Source organism: Thalia democratica, chromosome 1 (assembly GCF_965202585.1).
Source record: "Thalia democratica chromosome 1, ktThaDemo2.hap1.1, whole genome shotgun sequence".
Taxonomy (NCBI): domain Eukaryota; kingdom Metazoa; phylum Chordata; class Thaliacea; order Salpida; family Salpidae; genus Thalia; species Thalia democratica.
In genome coordinates this window covers 83722708-83750059 of record NC_139165.1, presented here as the reverse complement: position 1 = coordinate 83750059, position 27352 = coordinate 83722708, and the positions used below count along the sequence as shown (strand labels likewise).

Sequence of the window (27352 nt, the reverse complement as noted above, 5' to 3'; positions counted from 1 at the left end):
GTTTACAAACTTCATTTGCCATGTTTTAAAGCATCACAACTACTTTAAAGTTTAACAGAGTCTTTTTAAGAGTACAATAATTGTTTATTTACTTTACAGCGTCCTTGACAAGACGTTAAAAGGTATCCGTGGTGTGCGACTAGAAAATCGAAAGGTTTTCGTTCACTAGGTCCTTAGACGAAATATCTTGAGATTTTTAATCATTTAATCAACAATATTAATTATAACTTAAAAACTGTTAAAAGAGAACCTTTCTGATCTAATTTATTTCTTTTTATATTTTAAACATGATTTATTATTACTTCTATCAAAATAACAATCATAATTGAGATAAAAATATGTTTTTTAACACATGTTAAACATTTTTAATAATAAACATGTATTTTGAATGAGACAGTAGCATATGTAAAACTTTCTTAATTTTCTTTTTTTTTCTGTTAAAAATTTTTTGTTGCAAATAAAACATTACATTAAAACACGAGTTAATTTTTGAGTTTTAATACCTTAACTCAAACGTTATAGCAACTGTAAAGCAAAAACGAAAATAATAATATAAAAGTTTGTATATATAAACACAAATTATCAAACTATGCCAGCAACAAATTTTCACTTTAAGTAGTTTTAAAAGTATTAGTTAATCAACAACAAAAAACATCGACAAAAGTCTGCAGAGCAGAAGTCCGGACTTTTGTTTGCCATGAGACAAGCTCAAGTTAGGGCCAATTCGATCATCAGACCACAAGTTTCGGTAGACTTAGACCGGTTTCGTCCTTATTAGGACTCATCAGTCAGTCATTACCGAAAAAATTGCAGTCGTCAACCTACAAACGGTTTATCATGCTTTCACATAAAGAAACCATTTGCTGGCAATGATCAGTGACGTCAGCATTGTCTTTGCCGTGCAACGTTTAAAACATTGTCGACTTGGCAAGACATCTGGCACGCTCGTTTTAGTACGATCAACAAAAAAACATCGGTGAAAGTCTGCAAAGTAGAAGTCCGGACTTTCGTTTGCCGTGAGACAAGCTCAAGTATAACAAAAGGGTTGATCATGCCAATTCGATCATCAGACCACAAGTTTCGGTAGACTGAGACCGGTTTCGTCCTTATTAGGACTCATCAGTCAGTCACAACCGAAAAACTTGCAGTCGTCAATCTACAAACGGTTTATCATGCTTTTATTAGTTAATGATAACAATTAAAGTTAACGATTATAAACTAAACTTTTTACTTTTTTTAAAGTTGGTTTGCATTAAAATTAAATTTATATTTTTAATACAAGCTTATAATTATTAAACATAAAATGAAAGTTAATATAGAGATTCATATAAGAAAAATATATCAGTAGTACTAAAAAAGGTTTACTGACTTCATTTTACAATTTTATTTAAATTAAAAATTGGAGTTTAAAAACTAAAACTAAGGGATTTTAAAGTCATAAACAAACAAAACATTTTGAACTTTTTTAATTTACTACTATAAAACAAAAAAAAACAAACTAACAATTTAGACAAAAACTAAATCAAAACAGTTTTAAATACATTTTTTAAATGCTTTAAATATTTTTGTGAAGATCAAATATACAATTTAAAAATAATTTAATAGAAAAAGTATTTAAATAATTTGAATTACTCCCCTTAATTGATTGTGCTTTGCTTCTTTTACAAGTCACAAGTGGTGCTATTCATCAAGAATTCTTGCATAAGTGAAACAATACAATAAAAAGTCAAATTGTTGGTTGCAGTTTATTTTTGTTTGCTGGTGAGCTCTAGTGTATCAAGCTTTCTTAAAAGTACATTGTCACAGTTGCATTGACTTAGAAAAACTGAAAATGTTTGCCAAAGTAACTTCCAGAGTTGGAGCTTCATTGACACAATTTTCAAGGTAATTTTCATAATTTATATAATTAAAACAATTTCTTTATGTAAGAAAATTACTCAAGTTTTTTTCTTTCTATTTTATTCACAAACAAAGTCTAATCTTTCCTTTGTTAACTTAAATTTAAAGTTTATAAAGTTAAAAATATGCGAAAAAATAAAAAGAAGTTTTAAAGAAGAACTTAAATTAGTTTTTATAAGTGTAAAGTAAAGTGGTCTTATCTGGTAAGGGTCCTAATGATAGCTTTCTTTCTGAGTTGAACATTTCAAAGTAGAAATCTAACACATATACAAAAAATGCTTGTATTCATTTCAATCTTAAAAACAAAATAATTATCATACTTCAAAAATTTTGACAAAAGATTTATAAAACAATTATGTCAGAAGGGGTAGGGAAGTAAGACACATTTTTTAATGAGCTATGCTACTTGCTGAATTTTTTGAAATTTTAAGTAACTTTTAAAATATGAACTATCAAAGGTTAATAGTTTCCTAAGTTTCTTATTAAATATTTAAAAAAAAGGACAATTTTTTTTTACTGTATTCATATTTCCTCCTATAACTTTTAAGCATCCTTTTTAAAACATTTAAAGTCTACTTAAAAGTTTTATAAATTCATTCTTCTATCCCTCTTGGCAGCAAAAAACAAACTTTTAATCGGAGAGTTAGAGATGTTGGAACCACCTATAGCCCTAAAGACTTTATTGATATTGATATCTTTTTTTTTTTTCCTTTTGACTTATCATTAATGGCATAAGGGGGTTAAATCACCTTTTTCACAATTTAGTCTTATTTTATTGAGTTTTACCTAATCTACAAGTTTCTTTTTACAGAAATTAAAACTCCAAATTGTTTTTGAGATATAGGTGATCAAAGTTGGAGACTACAATAAGATGCTTATGGGAGGCACAAACTAAAACCGCAAATAACTAGAAAAATAACTAGAAGTCACAAAAAATCAATATTCTCCTACGTTTCTGAGAATATACCTCAAACTTTTAGTAAATTTTTCTTGCAATATTTAAAAATTTTATCTTAACAAAATTCAAAAATATTAAAAATAGAAATTTTATGACATAAAAGCAGAATTTTTTTTTTGTTTATATTTTTTACATATATATATTTTCGATTTTGAAAATTTTTCTAAAAGAGTTTTCGAAATATTGCAAGTAACATTTTCTAAAAGTTGAGGTATTTATCTCTAAAAACGTAAGAGAAGATAGATTTTTAGTGAAATAGTCAAATTTTGCTGTTTTAGTTCTATGGTTGCCTCCAAATTTGACCTGCTTTATCTAAAAAAATATTTTGAATTTTTAAATTCTGTAAATAGCATCTGGTAGCTTATTAAAACTATAAATTAAGATCAAATTGTGAAAAAAGTTATTCACCCCACTATGCCCTAAATCATTTGTCTTTTTTATTTTGTTTTAATAATCTTTAAGTTAACTATATTACTACTTTTTATTTAAATTATTTCCATTTAAAGAATAAAGCCATAAATGATAATTCTTTGTTGCACAAATAATTTTAGTAAAAAGAACTGTAAAATATTCAATTTTATTAAATAAGTCAACAACCATATAATAAGTACAAAAAATTTAGCATTTAAATTAACTTTGTCAAGAATATTATTTATATTCTTTTTTCAAAGAAATTTAAGTTCTATGTTTTATTTGTTATTGATAATTTGTACATGCGATAATAAAATTATTTTAACTTAAGAAAAGCTTTAGTTCAATCTAATAGTTTTTATCTACTATTTTATAAGTGGTTATTCATTAATAAGTTTTGATATACTATAGACTTATTAGATTAAATCATATTCATCAAAACAGTAGTCATTTAGGGCAAATGAAAATGTGATGACTTTTTTTTAATAAAATTTAACATTGTTGGTGATATTAAGGGCATAGGGGGGTAATCACTTTTTTCACAATTTGATCTTCTTTTGTAGAGTTTGAACTAAGCTACCAGATGCTTTTTGCAGATTTTTTAAAAACTCAAAATAATTTTTGAGATATACCAGATTGAAGTTGGGAGGCAACAATAGGTTACTTATGAAAGGCACAAACTAAAACGGAAAAAAAAAGACTATTTCACTAAAAATCTATCTTCTCCTATGTTTCTTGAGATAAATACCCCAAACTTTCGGTAAATATTTCTTGCAATATTTAAAAAATTTTGTCTAAACAAAAAAAAAAAAAGAAAAAACAAACATATTTTTGGCATTAAATACTTTTAAATTTTGTTCTAAAAAAGTTTCTAAACACTGCAAGGAACATTTCTTGAAAATTTGAGGTAGTTGTCTCCAAAAACGTAGGAGCAGATACATTTTAGTGATTTCTAGTTATTTGCTGTTTTAGTTTGTGCCCCCCTTTAAAGAACCTATTGTAGTCTCCGACTTAGACCAGCTATATAAATATTGTCTGTTTTGTCTCTGACTTTCATAAGGAACCTAGTGAACTAACTGATTTAAATCAGTTTTATCCCAAAAGATACTTTTAAACTTGTTTAGTGGTAAAAAGTGCTTAAAAGCTAAAAAAAAACAATTTATAATTTAAGATCAACTTGTAAAAAACAAGGTGGACCCCAATGTCTTAAATAAAACTAAATTTACATTTTGTCGTCATACAAGGTTACACTCACAATGTATCAAAAATTCTTTTAACTATTTTATATATAAAAATAAATAGTTTTAAACTAAATTTATTGAAATATATGAATTCTTTGAATCTACAGGTTTTGTTTAACTGTTTTATTTATACTTTTCTAACACATGCATGCATTATTAAGGTTTTAGGAAAAAACTTGAGGCTTATATTATAGATCTTAAAACTAAAAGTAACTTTTTATACCTTGTACTTTAAAATATTTTTTGAAACATATTAGGTCAAAGCCAAGAAATTAATTAGTTTAAAAAAAAAAGGTTCAAACTAAAATGATATAAAAGCTGAGTTAAAGATGAATTTAAAAGTTATTCTTTGTATTTTAAAGCAGTTTGTTTTAACATATCTGTCTAGTTTTTAAAAGGAAATAAAAAAATACATCTTTGTGGACCAAATGATGCCAACCTTACTATCAAAATTACATACATTTTAGTGAAAATTTTTATGTTAAACTTATAGTTTAAAGTATAAGTATATTTATTAAAATTGAGTATTTGTAGTTAGTAATCTTTTTTGATATAGTTAAATGTTTCATGACAGAAAATTGACAACATCTGGCAACATATCCTACACCGTGTTTGAAACAGAAGATACAAAGGATGCCACCCCAATTGTGCTGGCTCACGGTGCCCTCGGCAACAAGAAGAACTTCAACACGTTGGCCAAAAGATTGTCTGACGAGCTTAACAGATCAGTGAGTTTAAGGGTTGTGCTTGTTAAAAAAAGTTTTTGTTATGTTTTGTACCAAAAATCAAGAATTCAATTGCAGTATCAGACATTTAAAGATAATAATTTTTAAAATTAAAGTTAAGGGCATAGGGGAGATAAAAAATTTTTTCACAATTTGTCTATAAGTATTTAGCATTAAATCAGATGAATATTTTTTTTTACTTTACAAGCTTTACCTTATTTGTTCTTCATTATAGATTTTGTTATACATTTTTTATAGTTTGCTTATTGTAATTATGATGGCACATTAATAAAAAAAGAATATATATATATATAACAGCCACCAGCCACTCAAACACTAGTTTTATTTTAAATAAATACTTTTAAAATGATTACAATATAACACCAATAATAGAAACTATCAAAAAAAAAAACAAGTATTCTCCTTTGGTACAGGAAGTTGTAATAAAGTAAACTGTATTTAAGCATAGAAATAATGTAGAAGTAAATTTCTATAAACAAGACTTACATAAAGTAATTTTTAAAATAGTGTATAAACTTGATTAATTAATTAAAATAGTATATAATAGTTTATTGTCGTAGACCAAAAAATAACAAGCACATATTTTCACAAGCTGTTTAGTAGGCAATCTTGAGTAATTTTGCACTTTATCAAGACTATCAAAACACCACAAGCACATATTTAGAAAAAAACTTATTTTCACACAGGTGATTTCTTTTGATGCAAGGAACCATGGCAAGAGCAAGCATTCTGACGATATGTCGCTTGAAGCAATGAGTTCAGACTTGGAACACCTTCTTCATGAGCTGGGAAAAGAAAAGTGTATTTTGATCGGCCACTCTCTGGGTGGCAGGACTTCCATGTTCACTGCTCTTCATAAGGTAAGTGTTTTGCGGAGAAATTGAAAACCTATTAGAATTTCTGATTAGTTTTATCAATTAAAGTTTATAAAAATATCTTAACTTGAATAAGAATCAAAAAATTGGGTTTCGAATAATTTTTTAGTAAAGTAATTACAAGCTTTTCAAAATGTCATGTTAAATGTTATGAACAAGGATAAATGGCAGTTGACGAAATTACATTTTATATGTAATTTTTTTTTTTGAACTTTAAAGCAAGGGTCAGCGAACTGCAGTCACCAAACTGAGATTTTTTTGGCCTTCGATGTTGTTTTAGCTTATAAAACACATGATTTAGTAGAAGCAAGGTTATACCTTTTATAATAAAAGTTTAAAAGCTGCATATTTTTGCTTGTTAGTATACTGAAACAATTTTATGTTTTTTTCATTACATGTTTTCTCTAATATACGCATTTATTTTAGTGTAAATCTTTTAAAAGTACTGTGGTTCTTAGTAACTTTTTTTTTATTAAATCTAGCATGTTCCTAATAAAAGGCTGCCGACCCCTGTTCTAAAGTTAATAATACCAGAGAATATCATTAATACACTAAAGTTTATCTAATGATTTTAAAAATATGGCTTCACTGATGAAATTGCATATTTAATAAAATTTACTATGTCATCATTATTTTTATACAGCCTGAGCTGATCGAGGACCTTGTCATAGTTGACATGCCCATTCATTTCAACAGAGACAGAAAAAGTTTGTTTTAAATGTTTATTTTTACTTCTTCTGAATACTTTTTTAAAACTGCCTATCAATTAAGTATAAATATTCTTTAGAGCAGTAGCTCTGTAGTTTTATAATGAACAACGTAGCAAATTATTGGTAAAAATACACTTGCTCTAGTTATGATATGAAACTTTTCTAAAATTAATAGATACAGGGTTGCCACTCGGTCAGGAAAAGTCAGGAAATCAGGAAAAGTCAGGAAAAATTTCAAAAAATGACAAAAGTCAGGAAAAGTCAGGAGAAATTGGGGGGTTTGAAAAAAAGTCAGGAAAAGTCAGGAAATTTGATTAAAAAAAATCAGATTTTGTCAGTTAAAATTTACAAAATTCCTTGTTTTCCAAAGCCTTCAAATGGTAAAAATTAATTTAAAGTCATCTAAAGTCAGAAAAATGTTCGAAAATTTTCCTAAAAAATTTAAAAAAATGTTTAATTTTATTTCCGATGCCTTCATCTGGTATGAATTAGTAAAATATCCTTTACAAAACTGCAAAAATTTTCTATTAACATATTGAACAAGTACCCTACTTGTACAAGCAGATTTTGAGCTTTTTAGTATTGACGATTTGTAGCAAGGACACTTTCACAGTGAAACTGTGATATATACACAAAAGTTTATCTAGCATAATTTTAGAATCAAAGTTTTTTTTTTTAGTAAATAATTGAGTTCTTTATAACTAAGCAGTTAGTTTAGTATTTTATGTAACAAGTTAATGTGTACACTTTACCTCTTTATATTTTTTCAAAGTTGTTTAAATTTATAAAATAAGTTATAAGAGAGGTATATGCCAAGATTAAGTTTACTTATTATTTGTATTTTTTGTAAAGTAACTTAAGTTTTTAGAGTAAACAAGAGTATATTTATTTGTTACAAATTTTATGATAAATGATAAGAGGAAATATTTTATACAACAGATATATAGTTTACTTTTTTATGTCTTTTTTTTACAGTTACTTAAGTATATTCTTTTTTAATTGATTTTTAATTTAAGTATTCTATATTAAATAGTTTGGGTAGTATTTTATTAAACTAAGTAAACAATTTATATAAGTAAAACATGTTTTAAGTAAATACTTTTTATTACTAGATATTTTAAACTTCTAGGTTGTTTTACAACTTATATGCTAAGTCTGACTAAAGTTTACTTTTGTAGTTAGATAAATAGCTTATTACTGGTAGAGAGTAAAATTATTTTCGTATTAAGGTGTTAGATTAGAATTATTTGTACAGAAAACTATTACTTTATGTATTGGGTATTCAAACTCAGACTAACCATTGTTTTATTTTTCAGATCAGTATTTAATTGTTTTTTATTATATTTTTATTATGCCAAAGTTTACATATTCTAAAAATTTGTGTTCTTTTTTGTTTTAAGGTTCAACTGTAAAAATTTGTTATTGTTTTAAGATTTTAGTTATGAAAGTTCGTTATTAATTCAAGGTTTTATTTGTAAAAGTTCCTTACATGTTGTTAGTATATATATATAGATACATTTATCCTAGGAAATGCTTAAAAATTGTGTTTTTTTCAGACAAGCTAAGTTTATAAGGTAATAATACAAGTATTTTGCTGATAGAGCTGTTTATTACAAACATCAATCATAAACAGGTGGTTTAAGTGATGTACTGGAAGTTTGGTTATAGAATTCAGCAAAAAACTGCTGTTTTAACCTGTATTAAAATAAGATTGAAATCTTTATATAGATTCAAGTGTTAGATTATCTATTTTAGAACAAGTTTAATTTAAGAGTTTGATTTAGAAAAGTCAGGAAAATTTTTGTAAAAAGTCAGGAAAAAGTCAGGAAAAGTCAGGAAATTTATCTCAGCTTGATCAGTGGCAACCATGTAGATATCAAAATAAAGTTGAGGTTTAAAAACCATATTGATTTAAAATTTTCGATATATTCATGACTTTTACAAAATTAACTACTTGTGGTCAGTGAAAACATACTAAGGGTTCATATTAAAAATAAAAAGTTACCAAACTCACTCGCAGACTCGTCAATAAGGTTCCTCGAAGCGATGAAGAACATCAACGTGGAATCTGCTTCAGGCTCCATATCCAAAGCTAGAATGATCGCCGACAGGCAGCTGAAACCCCACATCAGAGTTTGTTTTGTTTGGTGATAAGTATAAATTTGCAACTGTATATTGATTAATAAGCAAATTTTAAAAAATTGTTCAAGTTTCATCAAGTTTTATTAGTCTCGGTAGTCTAAGTAAAGTATTATGGTATGAGCTTTTACTTTTTTAGTTCACAGTGACTAGAATAAAATAAATTAGTTTATACGAAAACTTATTATTTTACTTTAATTAAAACTTATTTAAAACTTGTTAATAAAATTTAATACATTTTACCTAGAAACTGTTAGTTTATAAGTGTATTAAAAATAACAATTTTAGAGAGTTGTTTATTTTTCTTATTAAACAAGTGAAACTTGTTGAGCATTGTTCTTAAAGTTTTTCTTTTACGACCTTGTTTTGTTTATTTCTGGTAAATATCTAGGTTTTATTACAAAACAATGTTTACTTTTTAACACGTCTTTTTTATTAAACAGCCACAATATACTTAAACAAATATTTCCTTGTTTGAATTAATATACTTTTATTTATTTTGTCTAGTTTTATTTGTTTTGAATGGATAGTTTTTCAAGAAAAATACGTGCATTTTAAACGATTCAAGAGTTTTTTAAAACAAGACTAAACATATATTTAAAGCCATAGTACTTCATATTATTCAAAAATAATATATATTTGAGATGAAAAATGATTTACATTGGACCTAGTTTTGAAACTTTAATATTTTATAAAACTGTGACGTATAAATATATTTATGTTTTTAAAATTTAAGTTTTCAAAAAGTTTTCAAATAAAATAACATTGAGTTTTGATATGTTTTATATACAAAACCGTTATATTAATAACATTTACGTTTGAAGTTCAGTTTAAATTGGTGTTAAATACGTTTGATGTATTTGTTTAAAAACATGCATGCAATGTTTACAGAATCAAGTACTCTTTATGCTTTAAGTAATGCAAAACATATTTATTTAGTAAAAAAATACACCAGTTTTAGAAATATGTAACTAATTTACATCAACTACGTCTTGAAGTAAAAAATTAAATTTGTTTTATCAACTTTAAATGTATATTACACTTAGTTAACTACCATGCATCTAATATATCTTGCATAACTTTCTGCAGCCTTCATTAATCATTCATGAGTCATTCTTACGCAACTTGAGTTTATTTGTTAGCTGCCTTATTTGACTTTGAATTTTTATTATAAGTTTTAATATAAAACAGCCAGCTTTTTAAATAGCTCAAAATTTATTTTAAAGCCATGTATTGAGTACAAATATGTATACAAGAAAACTAAATATAAATAAAATGTAAACCAGTATGGTATGTAGATGCATACAATATAGTTATAGTTTTTTATATAGTTAACAAACAGTTTTAATTGTAAATTTGTTTAACTAATCAGTTTGTGTCATTTGTGAAAACAGCTTTTACATGACCTACCTACATCAAGTCATTAATTCCACTCTGGTATAGTAGTCTAATGTAGTTTACTACAGTAACCTCTCGCTTATTTACGCACATTGTGTCCACAGAAAATTTGCGTTAAGATATGAGAGATCGTAAAGATACGAGAGGTACCAAATTTACTTACTATAATTGCAATTTTTCATATTGCTTTTAGTTAAAAGCAGACTAGAGACTTTCCCACTGTTAACAATTGTTTACTTTATTTATAAATACGAAAACAAAAGATAAAACTATACATAAAAAAAGATTTAAACTAATAAAAACATAATACTTGTAGAAAAAGTTTTAGTTACTTTATTAATAAGTAGATTTTATCTTATCTTTATTTATATGTGACTTATTTGACACTTAACATTTATATTCTATACTACTTAGCAAATTCAATTTATAGTTAAGCTTTCGTTTAACAATTAAGAAATGGTGTGGTGTCTATATTAAAATTTGTTTCTTTAGCTTTTTACAAAAATATGCATTTGGTGCTGTAATGGACTTCTTCTTTTGAACAAAAATATATAAAATATATCTAAAATGTTAAATAAAAATTGTTTATGTTACTACAACTTTTTTTAATTTAATAAAATTTCTTATAAACTCCGGTATAAGTATTTATGAATTAGTCAAGGAACATAAGTGTACAAACTTTGTATAATTTTTAACTATATATTTAGACTTTGTACTACAAAGTCTAAATATATAGAGAGGTGAATTAGCATCTAAAACCATATTTTAAATTAAAAGTATACAATAAACCTAAATTGTGCAATATTAAAAAAAATTAAAATTTTTGAATTCTAAAATGCGTAACTAAACGAGAGTGCGTAACGTCACGAGTGCGTAAAGATCCGAGAGGTTACTGTAATTGAACTACTATATCTAAGCACATACTAGTTTGTTTAGTTTATTGTTGAATAAAACTTTAATTAAACTTATACACTGTTTCAACCTTTTTAACCTCTTTTCCAATAAGTAAACTTTGTGAAAGCAACCTATAAAAGTTATCTATACAATTAACTTGATGACTTTTCAAATTTTCATCCAACACTAATGCAATGTACCTTTATCTGACTTGACTTAAAATTACTACTATGCGTCATTTCAACTTATTTTTTCTGACACATCTTAGCAAAGTAATGCTCACGTTCTATTGATAAACAACTTATTGTCTTCCTGACACAGGACGACGTGATCCGCCAGTTCATCCTGACCAACCTGGAGAAGTCGCAGGAGAAGATCGGGTGGAGGTGCAACGTGGACGCCCTGCTTGACCACTTCAAAGACCCCGACGTGCAGATAGTCACCCCGTCCAGCCAGGTTCCTTACGAGCAGAAAGCTCTGTTCATATGCGGTGGCAACTCCACCTACGTCAAGTTAGTTGAGTTGTTTTGTTTTTGTTGGAAACAGTTCAGCATTATGTTTTTTAATCGGTTTGAGTTAATAAGATGCTTTGTTTTTGCCAAGAAGGCCTTTAGAGTCATATTTTCGTTACATTATGTTCATTAAGAAAATAATGTTTTTGTCATCTGAGTAACTCAGTTCATCTTAATTTATTATAACTTATATTTGAATTTTAGCAGTTAGATTTTATTTATACTTTACTGTAATGTTTTATATTTATAATGCGGTTTTGTTTGCATATACTTATATTTCACTGTTTAGTTAGTTCAGGCTTGCCACTTTACCTGGAAAGCTGGAAAAACTTGGAGTTTGACAATTTGTGCAAAAATAATCTGGAAAAACGTGGAATTTGAGAAGTTTTGAAAAAAACCAGGAAAAACTGGAATTTTTATCAAAAAACCTGGATTTTTTAATAATTTTAACATTTTCAGTAGTAAAATTTGTTTTGAAACAAAAAATCTATCATATAAAATAATATCATATCATATAATAAAAAAAAAAATATTAAAAAACACATTTAAAGAAACTTTACAGTATCTTTTTAATGTTAATATAGTATTCAACTCAGTTTCTTCTATAGAAATTAACTTAAAACTAAATAAAGGCCCAAAAATGTGTACTTTTAAAAACCTGGAAGAATTTTGGAAAACCTGGAAAAATTTTTGAAAAAACGAGTGGCAACCTCGTTAGTTATAACTCTTGCTTATAGTAATGGTTGTAACTTCATTTATACTTTTACTTTTTAATTTTTATTGAAACCTAAATTGTTGAGCTTTTCTAATTTGGATTTGGTTAAATTGAAAATTGTGTTACATTTAATATTTAATTTTTTCAGTTTTCAAACGATGTTTCAAGTAAATGCTAATCACTGAAAAAATCAAACAGTTATATATTTTTTGTTTTATTCACTAGTTAAATTATCACAAAAGTGTTTAAAACCGAACCATTTTATTTTATTTATAACCTTTATTATTAGTAACTTTTTTCTGTTTTTTCTGTTAATGATTAAGATTTTTTAAAAGAAAATCAATGTTTTTGTTTCAAACCAAATTGTTTTAAAAATGTAAAACTTAAAAACTATTTAAGTACAAAATAGCTTAACAATCATACTCAATTAGGACATATATGACAAACATTATATAACGTACTTTGCATACAAGTTTATGAATTAGTCATAAATTTGATTAAAAATATGCCTCATCATTTATTTAATAATAAAGATGTTTAATTTTAACATTTGTTAAATTATGTATAATACATATGTTATTTTGCTGTCTTTATTCAAACAAAGTAACAAACAAAGTTTTAATAAAATATGAATATCACAAATTATAGCTTTTAGTTACAATATATATTTTTTACGAAAAATCAGGAATGTAAACAAAGTCATTGGTGCGTGAAGACAAATTTAAACTGCTTTGTTTATATTTTGTGGGTGTGTCAGAAATAAAGTGACATTGTAACTGTGAGGTTTTTAAATGGTTTTCTTGAATAAAAAACTGTTTATGTAATTATTTTATTTATACTTATACAGTTTTATTGATTTGGGTTGTAATCTTATTTGTTGCTTACTTGTGTTTAGTTTTATAGAACACAGTTATTTATGGTAAATTATACTTAAAGCTGCAAAACTGTTCAAAGAAGTTAAATTTTCTTGATATAAAATATTTCAGTAAATCAGGACAAAATTTAGTTTTGCCACAAAAAATTAAGTAATCTAAAATATTGTAAAAATATCTAGTTTTGTTGTAATTTTATTAAACATCAACATTTTTACAAGATTAGAAACTTAGTATTTTTAGCTCAATATACCTTTCAAATAGAACTACAATACATAGACTGTGTAGAACAGGGTTTCCCAAAGTGGGCGATATCGCCCCCCTGGGGGCGATTTTAGTAATTTGGGGGGCGATAATTAGTAAGGGGGCGAAAGGGTGGGCGATTTAAAAATTTTGGGCTGTCATGAGATTTAATTAATTTTTATATTATTATGTCTATAATAAACTGTTCATTTTTTAGTTTTTTTAATCTCTGATATAGTTATTTTAGAATATGCCTATTTAAAAAACAATTTAAGTATTTTGTGCGGCTAAAATAAGTTACTTAGTATTAACTTCTAAATGTTTGAAATTTGTTATATGAGATATCATTATAATGTCAGGTTTCAGTTAAGATTTCCGATGGGTATCGTAAGGCTCAGATCTAGTCGCAGACCCAGTCGAATTTCGACCCGCTAAGTAAATTGAAAACTACTTGTGCATAAGAAATAAATATTAGTTTTTTGATACTTAATATTTTGAAATACGCTTTCATTTAGTTTTCAGTTCACAATATTATTTCCTAGATCACAATAATAGTACATGAGTTTATTACAATTTTGCTCGAGTTTTTTAATCTTCTTATTTGTTATTTTTTTAAAATCATGCAGCCCGCAATTACAATTTTTTAACGAGTTGAAACTAGAAAAGATTTTTTAGTAAATATGAATTGCTGACTACAAAAATTGTCCACCACTGACCTAAAAGTTTCATTAGTTTCAAAACAGTTCATATTTAAACAGGATTGATTACAGATAACACAAGGCTTTTTAATAATTAAGTATTTTAGTACACTTTACTGGGCTTCTAAGAAAATAACTGTAAGTAATTTTCTCAAGCCCTGTAAACTACTTTGAACACAAAAGTTCGTGCATAAGAAGTACCAGACTAAATTACATTTCGAACACAACTTTTTTTAGCTCAAACGTTTGTACTTAAAAGAAAAACTACTTTGTGAAATCAGGGGGGGGGCGAATTTTTTTCAAATTACTGAAAAGGGGGCGATTTAGTAAATAAGTTTGGGAAACCCTGGTGTAGAACAATAGAAAAACAGTTTTAAAATTTGAGATTTGTTTTAAAGCCATTTGTTTCATAAACTCAGTAAGTATATTTAAAATAGAACAGCAAAATAAAAAGTATTTGAACTTTAAATAAGTTCTACTCTGAATAAACTTAAAATTCCTAATGAAAACATGCGCTTCTCGAATGCAGCAGCTTATCACGTCATAATAGCAGACCAATGGGTTACGTAAATTGCGGTTTCCATTTGAAATGCTCACAGATCGATATTTCGTTTTGTAACTCCGCTTGTTTTCGTTCCCAAGTTCAAGTTAATTTGTTGTGAGTTTTTCGTAGGAAATAGTTTGTTTAGTTTTTGTTATTACTTATAAAAATTAAATTTATATACTATATATTAATATATATAAAATTAAGACTTTACCAAGTAAAACTCTATTTTTATATATTTATTTTAGTTTAAATTTATCGAAGTAAATTGGGTTGTTGTTTGAAAAGTTAAAAAATAATAAAAAACATAAATTTGTATTATTGAAAAATCAGATAGAAATTTTTTGTTCAATGCAATGCTGCTCATTGTTATTCACATTTGCGCAAATAATTTCCAACATTTTTTTTTGAAGGAACTTCGACTACAAATTTCCAGTATTAAAACAGGAAGTGATAAAAACGTACGCGCCAAAAATGCTTATTATATTAAAAATGTGGTTTATTGTCTTGGAGTTTCGTTTGTTTTATATATATTAATTCTTTTATTGCTTTGATAATTTTTTTTGCTGTTTATTTACTATTGAATTATTATTTAATTTTTTCCCTATACTGAAATGTGTATGTGTCTATATAATTTTTAGTGATCTTTTAATGTATAGATATGACTTTTTTTTTACAATTTCACTTGTTTTCAGACAAGCAAAACATTTATTGGTTTCATCTATTAAAGTACCCCGTCTAAAATTACATATGTTCTAATAGTAATCAGTAAAAATATTATTCACTACTAGTTTTTTAAAGAAATCAACATCACTCTTAATGCTAGTTCGATTATAGAAGTTTTATAAAAGAGCAATAACAAAGGTCACTTGAGTATATATATCATTTGATGATTTTTTTATAAGCAAAACCTTTAATACCTTGAATGAAATTAAAGCACTGTATGATTACAAGTAAGAAACTAAACCAAAATAATATGAAAAGTAGGTCAATTTCTAACATTTGCATAGATGGAAACCAAAAGTAAAGTTTCAAGCAACTGTTGTGGTCAATATTATTGCAGTAATAAATCAGTACGAAGTTTAACTGTTTTCAGTGAACTGCAGACTAGATGAGTAGCTGTAAATGTGTTTAATATTTTTAATCTTTTGCATTTCAAAGGGTAATAAACAAAAGTTGCACAACATATTATCTAATTGAATGTAAAAATTCAGTATAAAGGTTAAATGGACTATAAAATAAATTAAACACATACGTTACCTTGACTGTCTTATTTTTGAGTGTTAAAGTTTACATGGTTACTGCAAGTATTTATTGATTTGAAATAGTTTTATATGTTTCATCATTTTCTTTTCTTAATTTAAAAGACAAAAGTTGCACAACGTGTTATTGAAATAAATAAAGCAGTCTAAAGTTTGAGTAGATTTGTAAATTGTTAGTACAGACATTGACCTTTGTTTAGCTTTCAAGGTTAAAAAATAAAAGTTGTAATTATTTTTAAATTACTTCAGAGAATAATCATTAAACGTGAGAATAAGTTTGGTTTTATAAAAGTGCATTTAAAAAGGTTATTTGCATATGTATATATATATATGTATATAGGTAGGTGTCAACTTTGCACGAAGACACTTTTGCACGGGTTGAATTTTATTTTTGTTTTTGTTTTTAATTTCTTTTTTAATTTTTTTTTACTATCACTACCCCTAACCCTTACCCTCACTCGGTAGCTTTTTTTCTTCTTTTTAATTAACTCATTTTTATTATTCATTTTTCTTGTTATCTTATAATAATTTTTATTAGTTATTTTATTTTTTACTATCACTATTACCCTTTACCCTCGGTCAGTAACTTTTATTTTTCTTTTTGTTTTTTTATTAGTTTATTTTTTATTTTATTTATTTTTATCTTTTTGCTTTTTTTACTCTAATGCAAAATTGGCCCTTGATGCAAAATTGTCACTCGTGCAATTTTGTCCCCTCGGGAAAATTTGTCTTCGTGCAAAATTGACCCTTCATACAAATTTGTCTTCGTGCATTTAGTGCCCTCGTGCAATGTTTGTCTTCGTGCAATTTGACCCGTTCCCTATATATATATATATATATATATATATATTGTGTTTATAAAATTTGCTTTAATTATTTAGAATTTTTTAAAACACAACTAAATTTAGACGAAAAAATCACTAATAAAATATATTTATATACTTATATATTTGATATTACCATATTCAAATTACTTTACATATCAAAAGTGTTTAATTAACTGTTGGATACCATTTTTATTATTATCTTTTTGTCATTTGAATTACAAAAGGTTTAAATATAATTTGTAGGTTGTAATAGGAATATACTATCTTAGTTTGATCTTCAACAATAGAAAAATATGTTAATATAAATATATTTAATCACTAACATAATTTTATTAAGTTAAGAATACATGTTTTATGTACTATGCACTTGCTAGAGACAGCATTTTAATTATCAAAACAAACTTTAAGCAACAAAATTAAAAATATTCCTAAGCAAGTATGTTTTATTTTAGATATATAACTTACATTTCAAACTGTTTCTTCAACGTATTTTTAACAATTAAGTTTTTTTTGTTCGGTATTTAATAACTTCATTACTACTTGATATAACATTGTTGTAATCATAAAATAATAATTATAATATAAACATAATTATATCATAAACATATAGTAATTGTGTTTTCTAACGAAATAAAACAGTATATTTTTCACACCACTTCAAACATATAATAAGTAGAAATTGCTACATTGAGGCAATTGATATCTGCAACCTACTGATCAAGCTGTAGCTGCATACAAACACGAATTTATCGCTATATTGAAGTATGTACTCACGTGGTTGTTACACAACCCACTTTTGTTTCTCCTTTTCTTTTTAGCTCACGCATAAACCTTACACTTGTTTTTATATGAAGCTGGCTGTTTCCAGTTCAATCCAGTCGCTTGTTTTGTTCTGTTTTGCAACCTTTGTGCTTTGTTAGCTTCTTTAGTGTTTTTTTCTGGTTTATGTAGTTTTCATTTCATTTTGGCATTAATATGAGAACTAAGAAGTGTTTTTATCATACTTTAAACATTAGAATTATTACCCTTACTATACCTTTTGTTTTAATAAACTATGTGTAAAAACTTTTTTTTTCTTATTTTTACCTACATAAATTTTCCTATTTAACTTTTTTACATCAGGGTTAAACTAAATTGCTTGCTTCTTATATTTTTCTTTTCAATATTATTCGTTGCTATCAATTTCTATAAATAAAAGTAAGTCTTGGTTTGCAAATTTGAATCAACTCTGAATACTATCTTTTCTAGTTTAAAGTCAACTACATATGTTACCTCTGCAGAGTTGTTTTGAGATCAAACTTTTTTTTATTATTTAGTTTTACTTAATATTTTTTATTTGTTTTTTTTGCTGTTCTTTTTATGTTTAAGAGCAAAAAATATAGACAAAAATAAGTTTTTTTGTGAAAATTTTTAAATTCAATTAACTAACATGCACATAGCTTTGTTGATTAAATTTAGTAATCACATTAACTAGTTTCCTTTTTTATTTACAATCTCTCAACACTGGACAAAATCCAGTTCAAACCAGTTGTTTTACATAATGTTTGCCTTTCTACTTTCATGTTTGCATTCCTATGTTTAGTGTTTGCCTAATAGTTCATGTAAGTAGGTTATTTTCATTTGTTAATATTTTTTTTGTGTTTATAGATAACGTTGTATCTGGCTTAGTTTTCGATAAAAAATATTAATTTTTTAATAGTTTGTTATTTTAAGTAATTTTAACTTAATTTTTATATTTACATTCTTTCTATATAGGTTATGAGTTTATAAAAACATAAAGTTGTTACTACTTATTTTATTTAACCATGATTTAAAAAAATGTATACCTTTTAGATTTGAAATTGTTTCTCTAAGGTTTCTTTTTTATATGGTTTTTAGTATTTAGTTTTTATCTAAATCTAATACTTTTTGTATAAGTTTTTGTTATATATTAAAAAATTTTAAGAATTGTTTTAAATCTAGTTAAGGCCATAGGGGGGGGGGGGGGGGGTAAACCATGTTTTTTACAAGTTGATCTTGTTTTAAAGAGTTTTTTCTAAGCTGCTATGCTTCTAAGCTGAAGATGCTTTTTATTGATTTAAAAAATTCAAATTATTTTTTGAGATATGACTAGACAAAGTCGGGCCGCGTAATAGGTTCCCTATGGAAAGGGAAAACTAAAACAGCGAAAAAAGTCCATTTTATTTAAAGTCTATCTCCTCCTACATTTTTAAAGCAATCTTCTTCAAACTTTCACAGTCTAATCTTTTTACAATAACAAAAAAACGTTACTTTGGAATTAAAAAAAAAATTGTAAAAATATAATTTTTTTGAAAAAAAAAACTTTTTTTTTAAATTTTTTTGATAAAATTTTTATTTTTTTACTTTATTAAAATTCTAAAGTAACGTTTTTTCTTTAAATATAAGGAACATTTCCTGAAAATTTGAAGAAGATTGCTTGAAAAATGAAGGAAGAGATAGAGTGATTTTTTAAATTTCCGAGAAAATTGACCCCGAAAAATTTGTGGTCCATATGTTTGTATTGGAAACTTTTTACAAAAAATAAAATATCTCATAAGTTAAATGATATTTTTAAATTCTATAAAAACAGACTTGTAGTTTGTATTTAAAGCTTTCATATAAAAGCCAAAGTTAATTTTTGTAAAATAAAAAGTTAGACTCCCCTATGGCCTTAAAATGGTTTGGTTGAACATAAAAACTTTTAAATTAAAAAAAATGAACAGAAAATATTGTTTTATAAAACTTTATTATGTTTTTCAAATAGAAATAAATATTAGGTAATTTTATGCGGATTAGTTGAAGTGTTGTAAAAGATATAAATTGTTGATTTGTTACAAAAAAATCAAAGTAGAATCATACGATGTAGTAGGGTTACAAAAGAATAAATTATTTAAGAAAATAATTGTTTCACATCATAAAGGTTGAAATTTTATATTAATTTTTATATATTTTCGCCTACACATATATGTTTAAGTACAGAAGTTTTGAAGCAGAATTGGAGAAATACAAGTATTTTGTTGTTTTGTCTGTGGGGTTTGTTTGTGGTTTGTTACGAAACATGTCAACTACGTGTCGTCTAACTAGATTTACCAGTAAAATATAATTACTATGACATATATATTTATAACAAATATGTTTGTCGGACAAACTTTCAATTGCTAAAATGTTAACATGCAAGTTGTTTTCAATTTGCCTAGGCAGAACCATAAACTCACAACATTATTGAGAAAATAGAATTCTGTTGCGAAACGTATAAACTACGTGTCGTCTGCTATATTTTAAGCCATATTATTTCGAAATACTTTACATTGTACTTGTTTTTATAGAATGGCCAAAATTTAGTTTATTTAAATAATAAATTACGAAATATTTCTTCAATTGCTAACTTTAACTAATACTTATAATTTTAAGATAATTCTTTTTTTTTAATTTATGTGAGATTTTTATGATTATTAAACAAATAGTTTTGTGTTTGCTTTTTAACAATTACAAGGTAATTAATAGTTACTTTTAATTGCTTTGTCACATATTTTACTTATTTTAAATAAGTTTCGAATTGTTGATATATTCTTTTATTCTTTTTACAAATGCTAGGTTTCTACATGCTTTGCATAAATATATTAAAACTTAGTTTATACTTATTGTATGCATAAACATTTATATAATCTTAAAGTAGTAGTAATATAAATTTCCTTAAACTATTTTACAGCAGTTTTGTAGCACAAACTTGAGTTTAAAGTCATAAGATACTTTGTCACGAAATAAAGTTACATATCGTTTCTGCATTGTTACACAGCTGGCCAATATAAGAGTTTTTATTTACAATAAAGTGTAAAGTTTAAATATAGTATTGTAGATGTTATTTACTTAAAAAGTGCTTAATTTTATCATGACTATTTTGTTTATTTTTTTAAGTAATAAAAAGCCACACAAAAAAATTACGAACTATAATGAACAACAATTACAACCGTCACACTCATTTGTTAATAAAACTTTCAATCACTAAGTTAAACTGAAGATAAAACCATTGAGTAAACTTATTAATTTTTTTTTTAATATAATTTTGAAATATTATTTAGAAATTAAATTTTGAAAAATTTAGTTTTGAAATTTTTTAATATAACAGTATTTGTAAATAAAATTTATTTTATCTCGAATATATAAAATCGACTACATATAGATTTGTTACAATTATCATGTTATTAATATATATCTAAAATTCTACTATATGTTAACTACCTTTATTTTATGATTATATCAGTCAGTATGTCATAGTAATCTAATTATATATCATACACATACATATATAAATTATTTAATTTGTACAAACGCACATGCAATGTTTGAAATTTATAAATGATGATGACAAACAAGTATTCCCTGATGCACAATTAATGCACATTTACCACAATAATAGTATATGTGTACAAAGGTGTAGCTGTACAAGATATGTAAATTGTGATAAATGAATTATATAGTGATAAATATCTCTTTAAAAAAAAACAAGTTTATACCTACATATTTTGTTTGTTAATACTAGAGTATGTAGGTTATTTCATGTACATGTAACAATTTGTGCATAACAAAAATACAAATATGCACAAAATAGCTATCTTATGTGTGTTAATGGTTGATAACTTTGGTTTTTAGTTAAGGTAATGTACTACAAGTCAATTATTACCAAATAGCTTGGTTTTGTAAATTCCAAAGAATACTTATAAACAAAGTAGTACTAGCATGCAATAACAATAAAATACTTTCAATATTTTATAATAACGGACTCATGTACATTATCAATAAAGTAACCTAAATGAATATGATGTGTATATGTTTCAATAATCGTAAAAGTAATACACATTCTTATTTTAACAATACAAATATCAACTCACTCACAGTTTACGTATTTGATATGTTTTTACAAATTATAAAATACTTTTAGTTATTAAAAATGTATCCCTGACCTTTTAATTAATCCTCTCACTAAAAACAGAATTATTTTTAAATGTTGTACAGTAATACTAAAAGTAAAATTATTTGAAATAAACAGTACAATATCTTATACAGCATATATATATATATATTTAAATCCTTTCACCATATTAAGTTTTCTATTTACTTAAGCTTAAAAGTCTTGTGCATTTAATTTTTTACCAAATTCTATCCAAAAAGTATTTATTTCACATTTTTATTTAAACTCATTATGACGTATCCGTTATCTAACTCTTATACATGTTTATATTTTATACCTTAGTTAAACACAGCAGTAGTTGATAAGTGTGTTTTGAACAATACTTTCTACTCAATAAAACAATGCAATGAACTTGTCGACATTTTATTGAAATTTGCACCCCAAAAAAGTTATTTGCAATAATAAATTCAAGTATTTCTCCACAGCGACGACGACGTGTACACGATCAAGCAGGTGTTCCCGCAAGCGCAGGTGACCCACATCCCGCAGAGCGGCCACTGGGTCCACTTCGAGAAGCCCAACGAGTTCTTCAACGCCGTCAGGGAGTACTTGCAGCCCCGTTGGTTTCCCTTGTTTCATAAGATATCAGATACCGCCTAAATTAATATAAGCAAGCTTAATGTTTTAAAGTTATGAAAAAATAAAAAAAAACTTGAAAGTTATGTTTACAGTAATACGTGTATATTATATTTGTATTAGGTTGTTTCTTATTTATTTTTTATTTAATTTAAATATATATGTCGATGCTGTCTAAGCTTGCTTAGATATAAAAAAGTATCTGTCGCTAAGGAAAATACCATCGTTTCTTTTATAACAATATTAAAGTTAATTTATAAAAAGTATACATCACTTTTTAAATTTTAAAACTGAATTATCAGCAGTCGATGTATTATAATGCTTATATACCAATTAATGATTTAATGCATGCTTGAAAATAATATTACTAAACTTGCTTGAAAAAAATGTTTATGTGAAAATTACTTCATAGTTAGTTTGCTTTGATATAATTAAATTTATAGATTTCAATATGCATTTGTGTTACAAGTAAAATACCTCTCTAGATAATTTTAATGATTTAACTGAAAATGTATTTTGTTTATTTTTGTTTTCAAAAGCTTCACCGTTTGCTTCGATTCAAAAATATAATCGGATGTTTTGAATACTTTTATTTGAACTAGCATTTAAAGCAATAGCTTTAATTGACACATGATTCGCTAATTAATTATTTAAAAATGAAAAATTAAAACCATGGGTTCTTATTTCAACATTTATATGTTATTTAAAAAAAACTTTCCTAGTTTATGAGTCCACCTTTAATTTTTGGTTTTATTCAAAATCTTTATTGAACGGTATAAAGTGGTCTGTACATACAATTTGATTACAGCTTTATGTGGTATTGTCTTATTCTCTTATGCATGTTTTAGTAATTGTGGCGTAATTTGAGCTTAATAAACTATTTTCACACTAAAAATGCTGACTCTTGCTTTCTATTGCTTAAGTAGGTTTTTAGTTAAACCTAAAGTGGTTTTTGGTTTAATTAGTAATTTTTTATTCCAAAATTTGTTCCTCAAATTAGTCATATTAGGCCTGATATTGTACTATTAGAATTTTTTTTCTCGATTTAGCTGTAGCTGTATGTTCAATGATAGCTATGACTTTCTTTTTTTGTTTTAAATTTTATTTAAATAAAAAAATTAAAGTAGTAATAAGTAAAAATAAAAGTTGATAGCAATCATAAAGCATTTAGTTTTGTTTGAGTCAAAAATTTATATTTGCTTTTTTATGTTAAGTCTATTTGGAAATTAAGAAGTTCCACACAAAAAGTTGTAGGTGCTGTATTATAGACCAGTGAATTTTTGTATTGCAAAAAGCATTGTGTTTAAAAACAAAATATATGTTTCAAGTAGACATTTAACATAGAGTATGATGTTTTATTGAAATACTGTGATGTGTTAATTTTTTGTGGTTAGTTGGTTATTTTATTACCTTTCTTTAGTACTGCTTAGTTGCTTGCATTTTGCAATAACTGTTTTAAAAATATATGCCATGACAAAATTGATAAATTCTTATAATAAAAGTTCATTAAATTTAATAAAATTATTGTAAAAAGTACAATATTGCTTCTACTGTCTTAAAAATGAACAAATAACACGCTTTCAATTCTTTAGTACTTTTGTTTATTAAAACATTATCAAGCGATAAACGGCTGAAAATATAAAACACAATTAATAGTAACTAATTTATAAAGAAAACAAAGTTAAATAAAAGTTAAAACTTAAATTTTTAGTCTATATAAATTTATAAATATTTTATATTATCAAATAATTAATTATCATACAAAAGTATTTTAAAATATGTTGCAAACAATTTGTTTATGTTTGATATACTAAAACAACTTGCAATATTCAAGTCAGTATTTTTGATAACTTACAATATAAATTAGGTTTGGGTGTTAAAAAGTATTTTTGACTATAGTTTTATAATTAAAAAAAAATACCTGAGTATATTTAGTAATAATTTATATTTAGTAGTAGAGTACAATAAACATTCATACATCTTGGTAGCTTTGATTTGTGGCATACATTAAAACATGGTATGTTTTAATCATTAAAAGCAATGAGTTAATTTTGAAAAAATTAATTTCTCTTAAATATGAAATCTATGTTGCAATTTTGAACGTTGGAAGTAAATCAATTGTTTTGCAATAAACAAGACACATGTTGGAATATTCTTATACATCTAAATATACCTTTTAAATCAGTAAATCTCATGCCAGTGTACAGTTTCAAGTATTGAAACAAATGCATACATGAGTTTGGGCTAATCAATTTAGCTTAACATGCTGTGTTAATAGTTTGCGCAATCAGCTAGCTTTTTGTTGAGCAATAACTTTCTCTTGGCAATGTTTACAGCTTCTAAACTCAAAAAGTTGTTATGTAATAGATATTATTAGTATATTATACTGATAATTTACAGATGAAAGATGGATTATGCCGCCATCCATTCCCCAAAAAAAGCAGATGAGAATTTAATAACAAGAAACAACCTTAGATAAAGGTATTGTAATAAATTGTATATACGTGTTTATAAAAATACATGTTTGATATGTATGTCATTCTCGTTTGTCATTGTCTGGCTTTAATTTACTTTTTTACATTCTGATATATTTTTATTATACGTTTGAATTTCGAAAACAAACAGTTTTAAGAAATAAAGTATGTTTTACTTTTTTAAACAGAAATTGTTTAACATTTTTTAACCGTTTACTAATTTAATTTAGAAAATAGCATATTTTTAGTAAAATCTATGTCGTTTAGTCATCCATTAAAGTACATATGTGTCATAGTCTGTTTTTTAAATATGACTTTGGAAGGTTTTTTCTTTTATTTGTTTGTTATTAAGTAGTACGCTTGGTTTACGTATTAAATGTATGTTTTTGAGTCAAGAACTAAAGTTCTTATTTATTTTGTTTTATGTTAAATGAAACTCTAGTTTTTTGTCTCATTAGTATTTGAATGACAAATCTTATACTATTTTTGTAGATATGTAAAATTTTATTTGTTATAAAATTTTATTTAAAAATTATTTATACTTTCGAAGTAGTTAATAAGCTAATGTTATAATTTAATGCATGAAAGCTTCTTTTTGGTTTTATAGTTTTATTAGCTAAAAAACTATTTTTAATCACAATTTTATTTTCACACTACTAACTCTATAGTTTTTAAATGATACGGAACCTTTTTTTTCTAAAATATTTTCACTTATTACAGTAAAAAGAAAAGCAAAAGAAAACAAATAACCAAGAACCTGCACTAGCAAAAGTTTGCAAGAAATTTATTCAAGATCAAAATACGTTGTCTGAAGTAGCAGTCCAATACTTGTAAATATTATAGTTGTAAGTATGTAGATAGTTTTCAATAACTTTGATAATTTTCTAACACTTAAAAATTTTTGTAAACATTAAATACTTGTGAAGTAAAACTTTTCTTACCATAAAGTTTCCACTACTTTTTTCTTACAACTAGTTGAGTAATAACACTTTGTTTTTTTTTTGAATATGTAAATATCTAAGGTTCTTTCCTACCAAAAAAGTTTTATGTATGTATTTCTAAATGTGTCTTTATGTTAAGGCCTTTGTGAACTTTATGAGCCAATTGTAAACTATTTCAGAGTTTTTTGTAAATAATGTTTTTTTTCTTAATCTTTGTGATAGTATGCACAAAGAAAACATTTTTTTGTATCAAAGCATAATTTAAATCTAACAAAGTTTATTCAATTCACATTTATAACAAGCTTCTATTTGAAAGCTGTTTTGTCAAAGTCTAAACTAGGGTTTAAATTGTAACAAACATATCTCTTTCTTTTTGAAAATGTAATTGATTTAATTTTGGTGAGTTTTGCTTACATGTAAAGTATTCATTGACAAAAAAAAAATTGTATTCCTTCCGAACAACATTTGACTTTTTATTTTAGTACATGTTTTTTTTTCCACAAAAATATTTTTGTGTTTGCATAGTATTTTCATTGTATGTTTCTTTTTACTTTTTTCCATTTCACTAAACTTTACTGGTTTTTACTTTGCTGTTTATTTTCTTTTTATAAATTAGTTTTAGTATTTGTATTCATTTCTTAATTTTGTTAAATATTTATCATCTTAGGTTTAAATATACTAAACTACATATGTTAGGTATAATTTTTATATCACCAATTGCAGACTTGAAAAAAAAAAACCAAAAAGAAGATAGAATTTAAAACAATACCACTGCAATAACTTACTTTTATTTTAAGTTTTAATACTTGTTATATTTCTGGAAGGAAAAAAAAACTGATTTTGACTAAATAAAAAGTAGTTTATTAAGTATGTGGTAAAAAAAAATACAAAAACATTGTGAATTAATATGTTTATAGTTATTTGTCTTAACTAAAAAAGAGTGCTCAGTTTACTGAAATGTAAAAAGCTTATTTAACTAGAGATGTAATTAAATATTTTATTTGCACACCTCTATTTGAATAGATATGTAAAAAGTAATGTTTTATTGCTGGACTAGTTTTATTTTCATACGTATTGCATCGGAACTGTAATAAGCATTTTAATTTCAGAAAGCCTCTTTTGAACATGAACTTATATATACATATATATAAATATCAGACTGTAAAGAGTCTGTACTGTTCACTAAAATGCATTATTCACAAATAAAAAGCTTAAAGAATCGAGTTAGCATTATTAAGTTTAAAAGATAAATAAGGTAATTTTTTACGAAATAGACTCAACAAAAAATTAGGTATTAAAAAAAACTTTTTAATTTGGGGCCATTAAAGACAGCCTTTGTTCTTGTTAGGTATTTCAGTTTTAGCTGACTACCCTTATAAGCTAAAATTATTTATGATTATTAAATAATTTAGGTAGAAAGTTTCTTAAAGTTTAGTTCACGTTGAATG

At 25.4% G+C, this 27352-nt stretch overlaps 1 protein-coding gene across 2 annotated transcripts; it reads left to right on the top strand.

Moving 5' to 3' along the window:
* Positions 1 to 1745: 1745 nt before the first annotated feature.
* Positions 1746 to 26528, top strand: LOC145845873 (sn-1-specific diacylglycerol lipase ABHD11-like). Of its 2 annotated transcripts, XM_082952906.1 has the most exons (9): positions 1746 to 1884; positions 5084 to 5237; positions 5942 to 6115; positions 6774 to 6837; positions 8861 to 8973; positions 11593 to 11783; positions 22339 to 22472; positions 24890 to 24970; positions 25684 to 26528. In XM_082952906.1, the coding sequence occupies exons 1-8, from the start codon at positions 1832 to 1834 to the stop codon at positions 24943 to 24945; spliced, it is 939 nt and encodes a 312-aa protein (XP_082809032.1). In that variant the 5' UTR covers positions 1746 to 1831; the 3' UTR covers positions 24946 to 24970; positions 25684 to 26528. The 2 variants fall into 2 exon arrangements, with proteins under 2 accessions (XP_082809032.1, XP_082809085.1); XM_082952959.1 differs by lacking the exon at positions 24890 to 24970.
* The last annotated feature ends 824 nt before the right edge of the window (positions 26529 to 27352 follow it).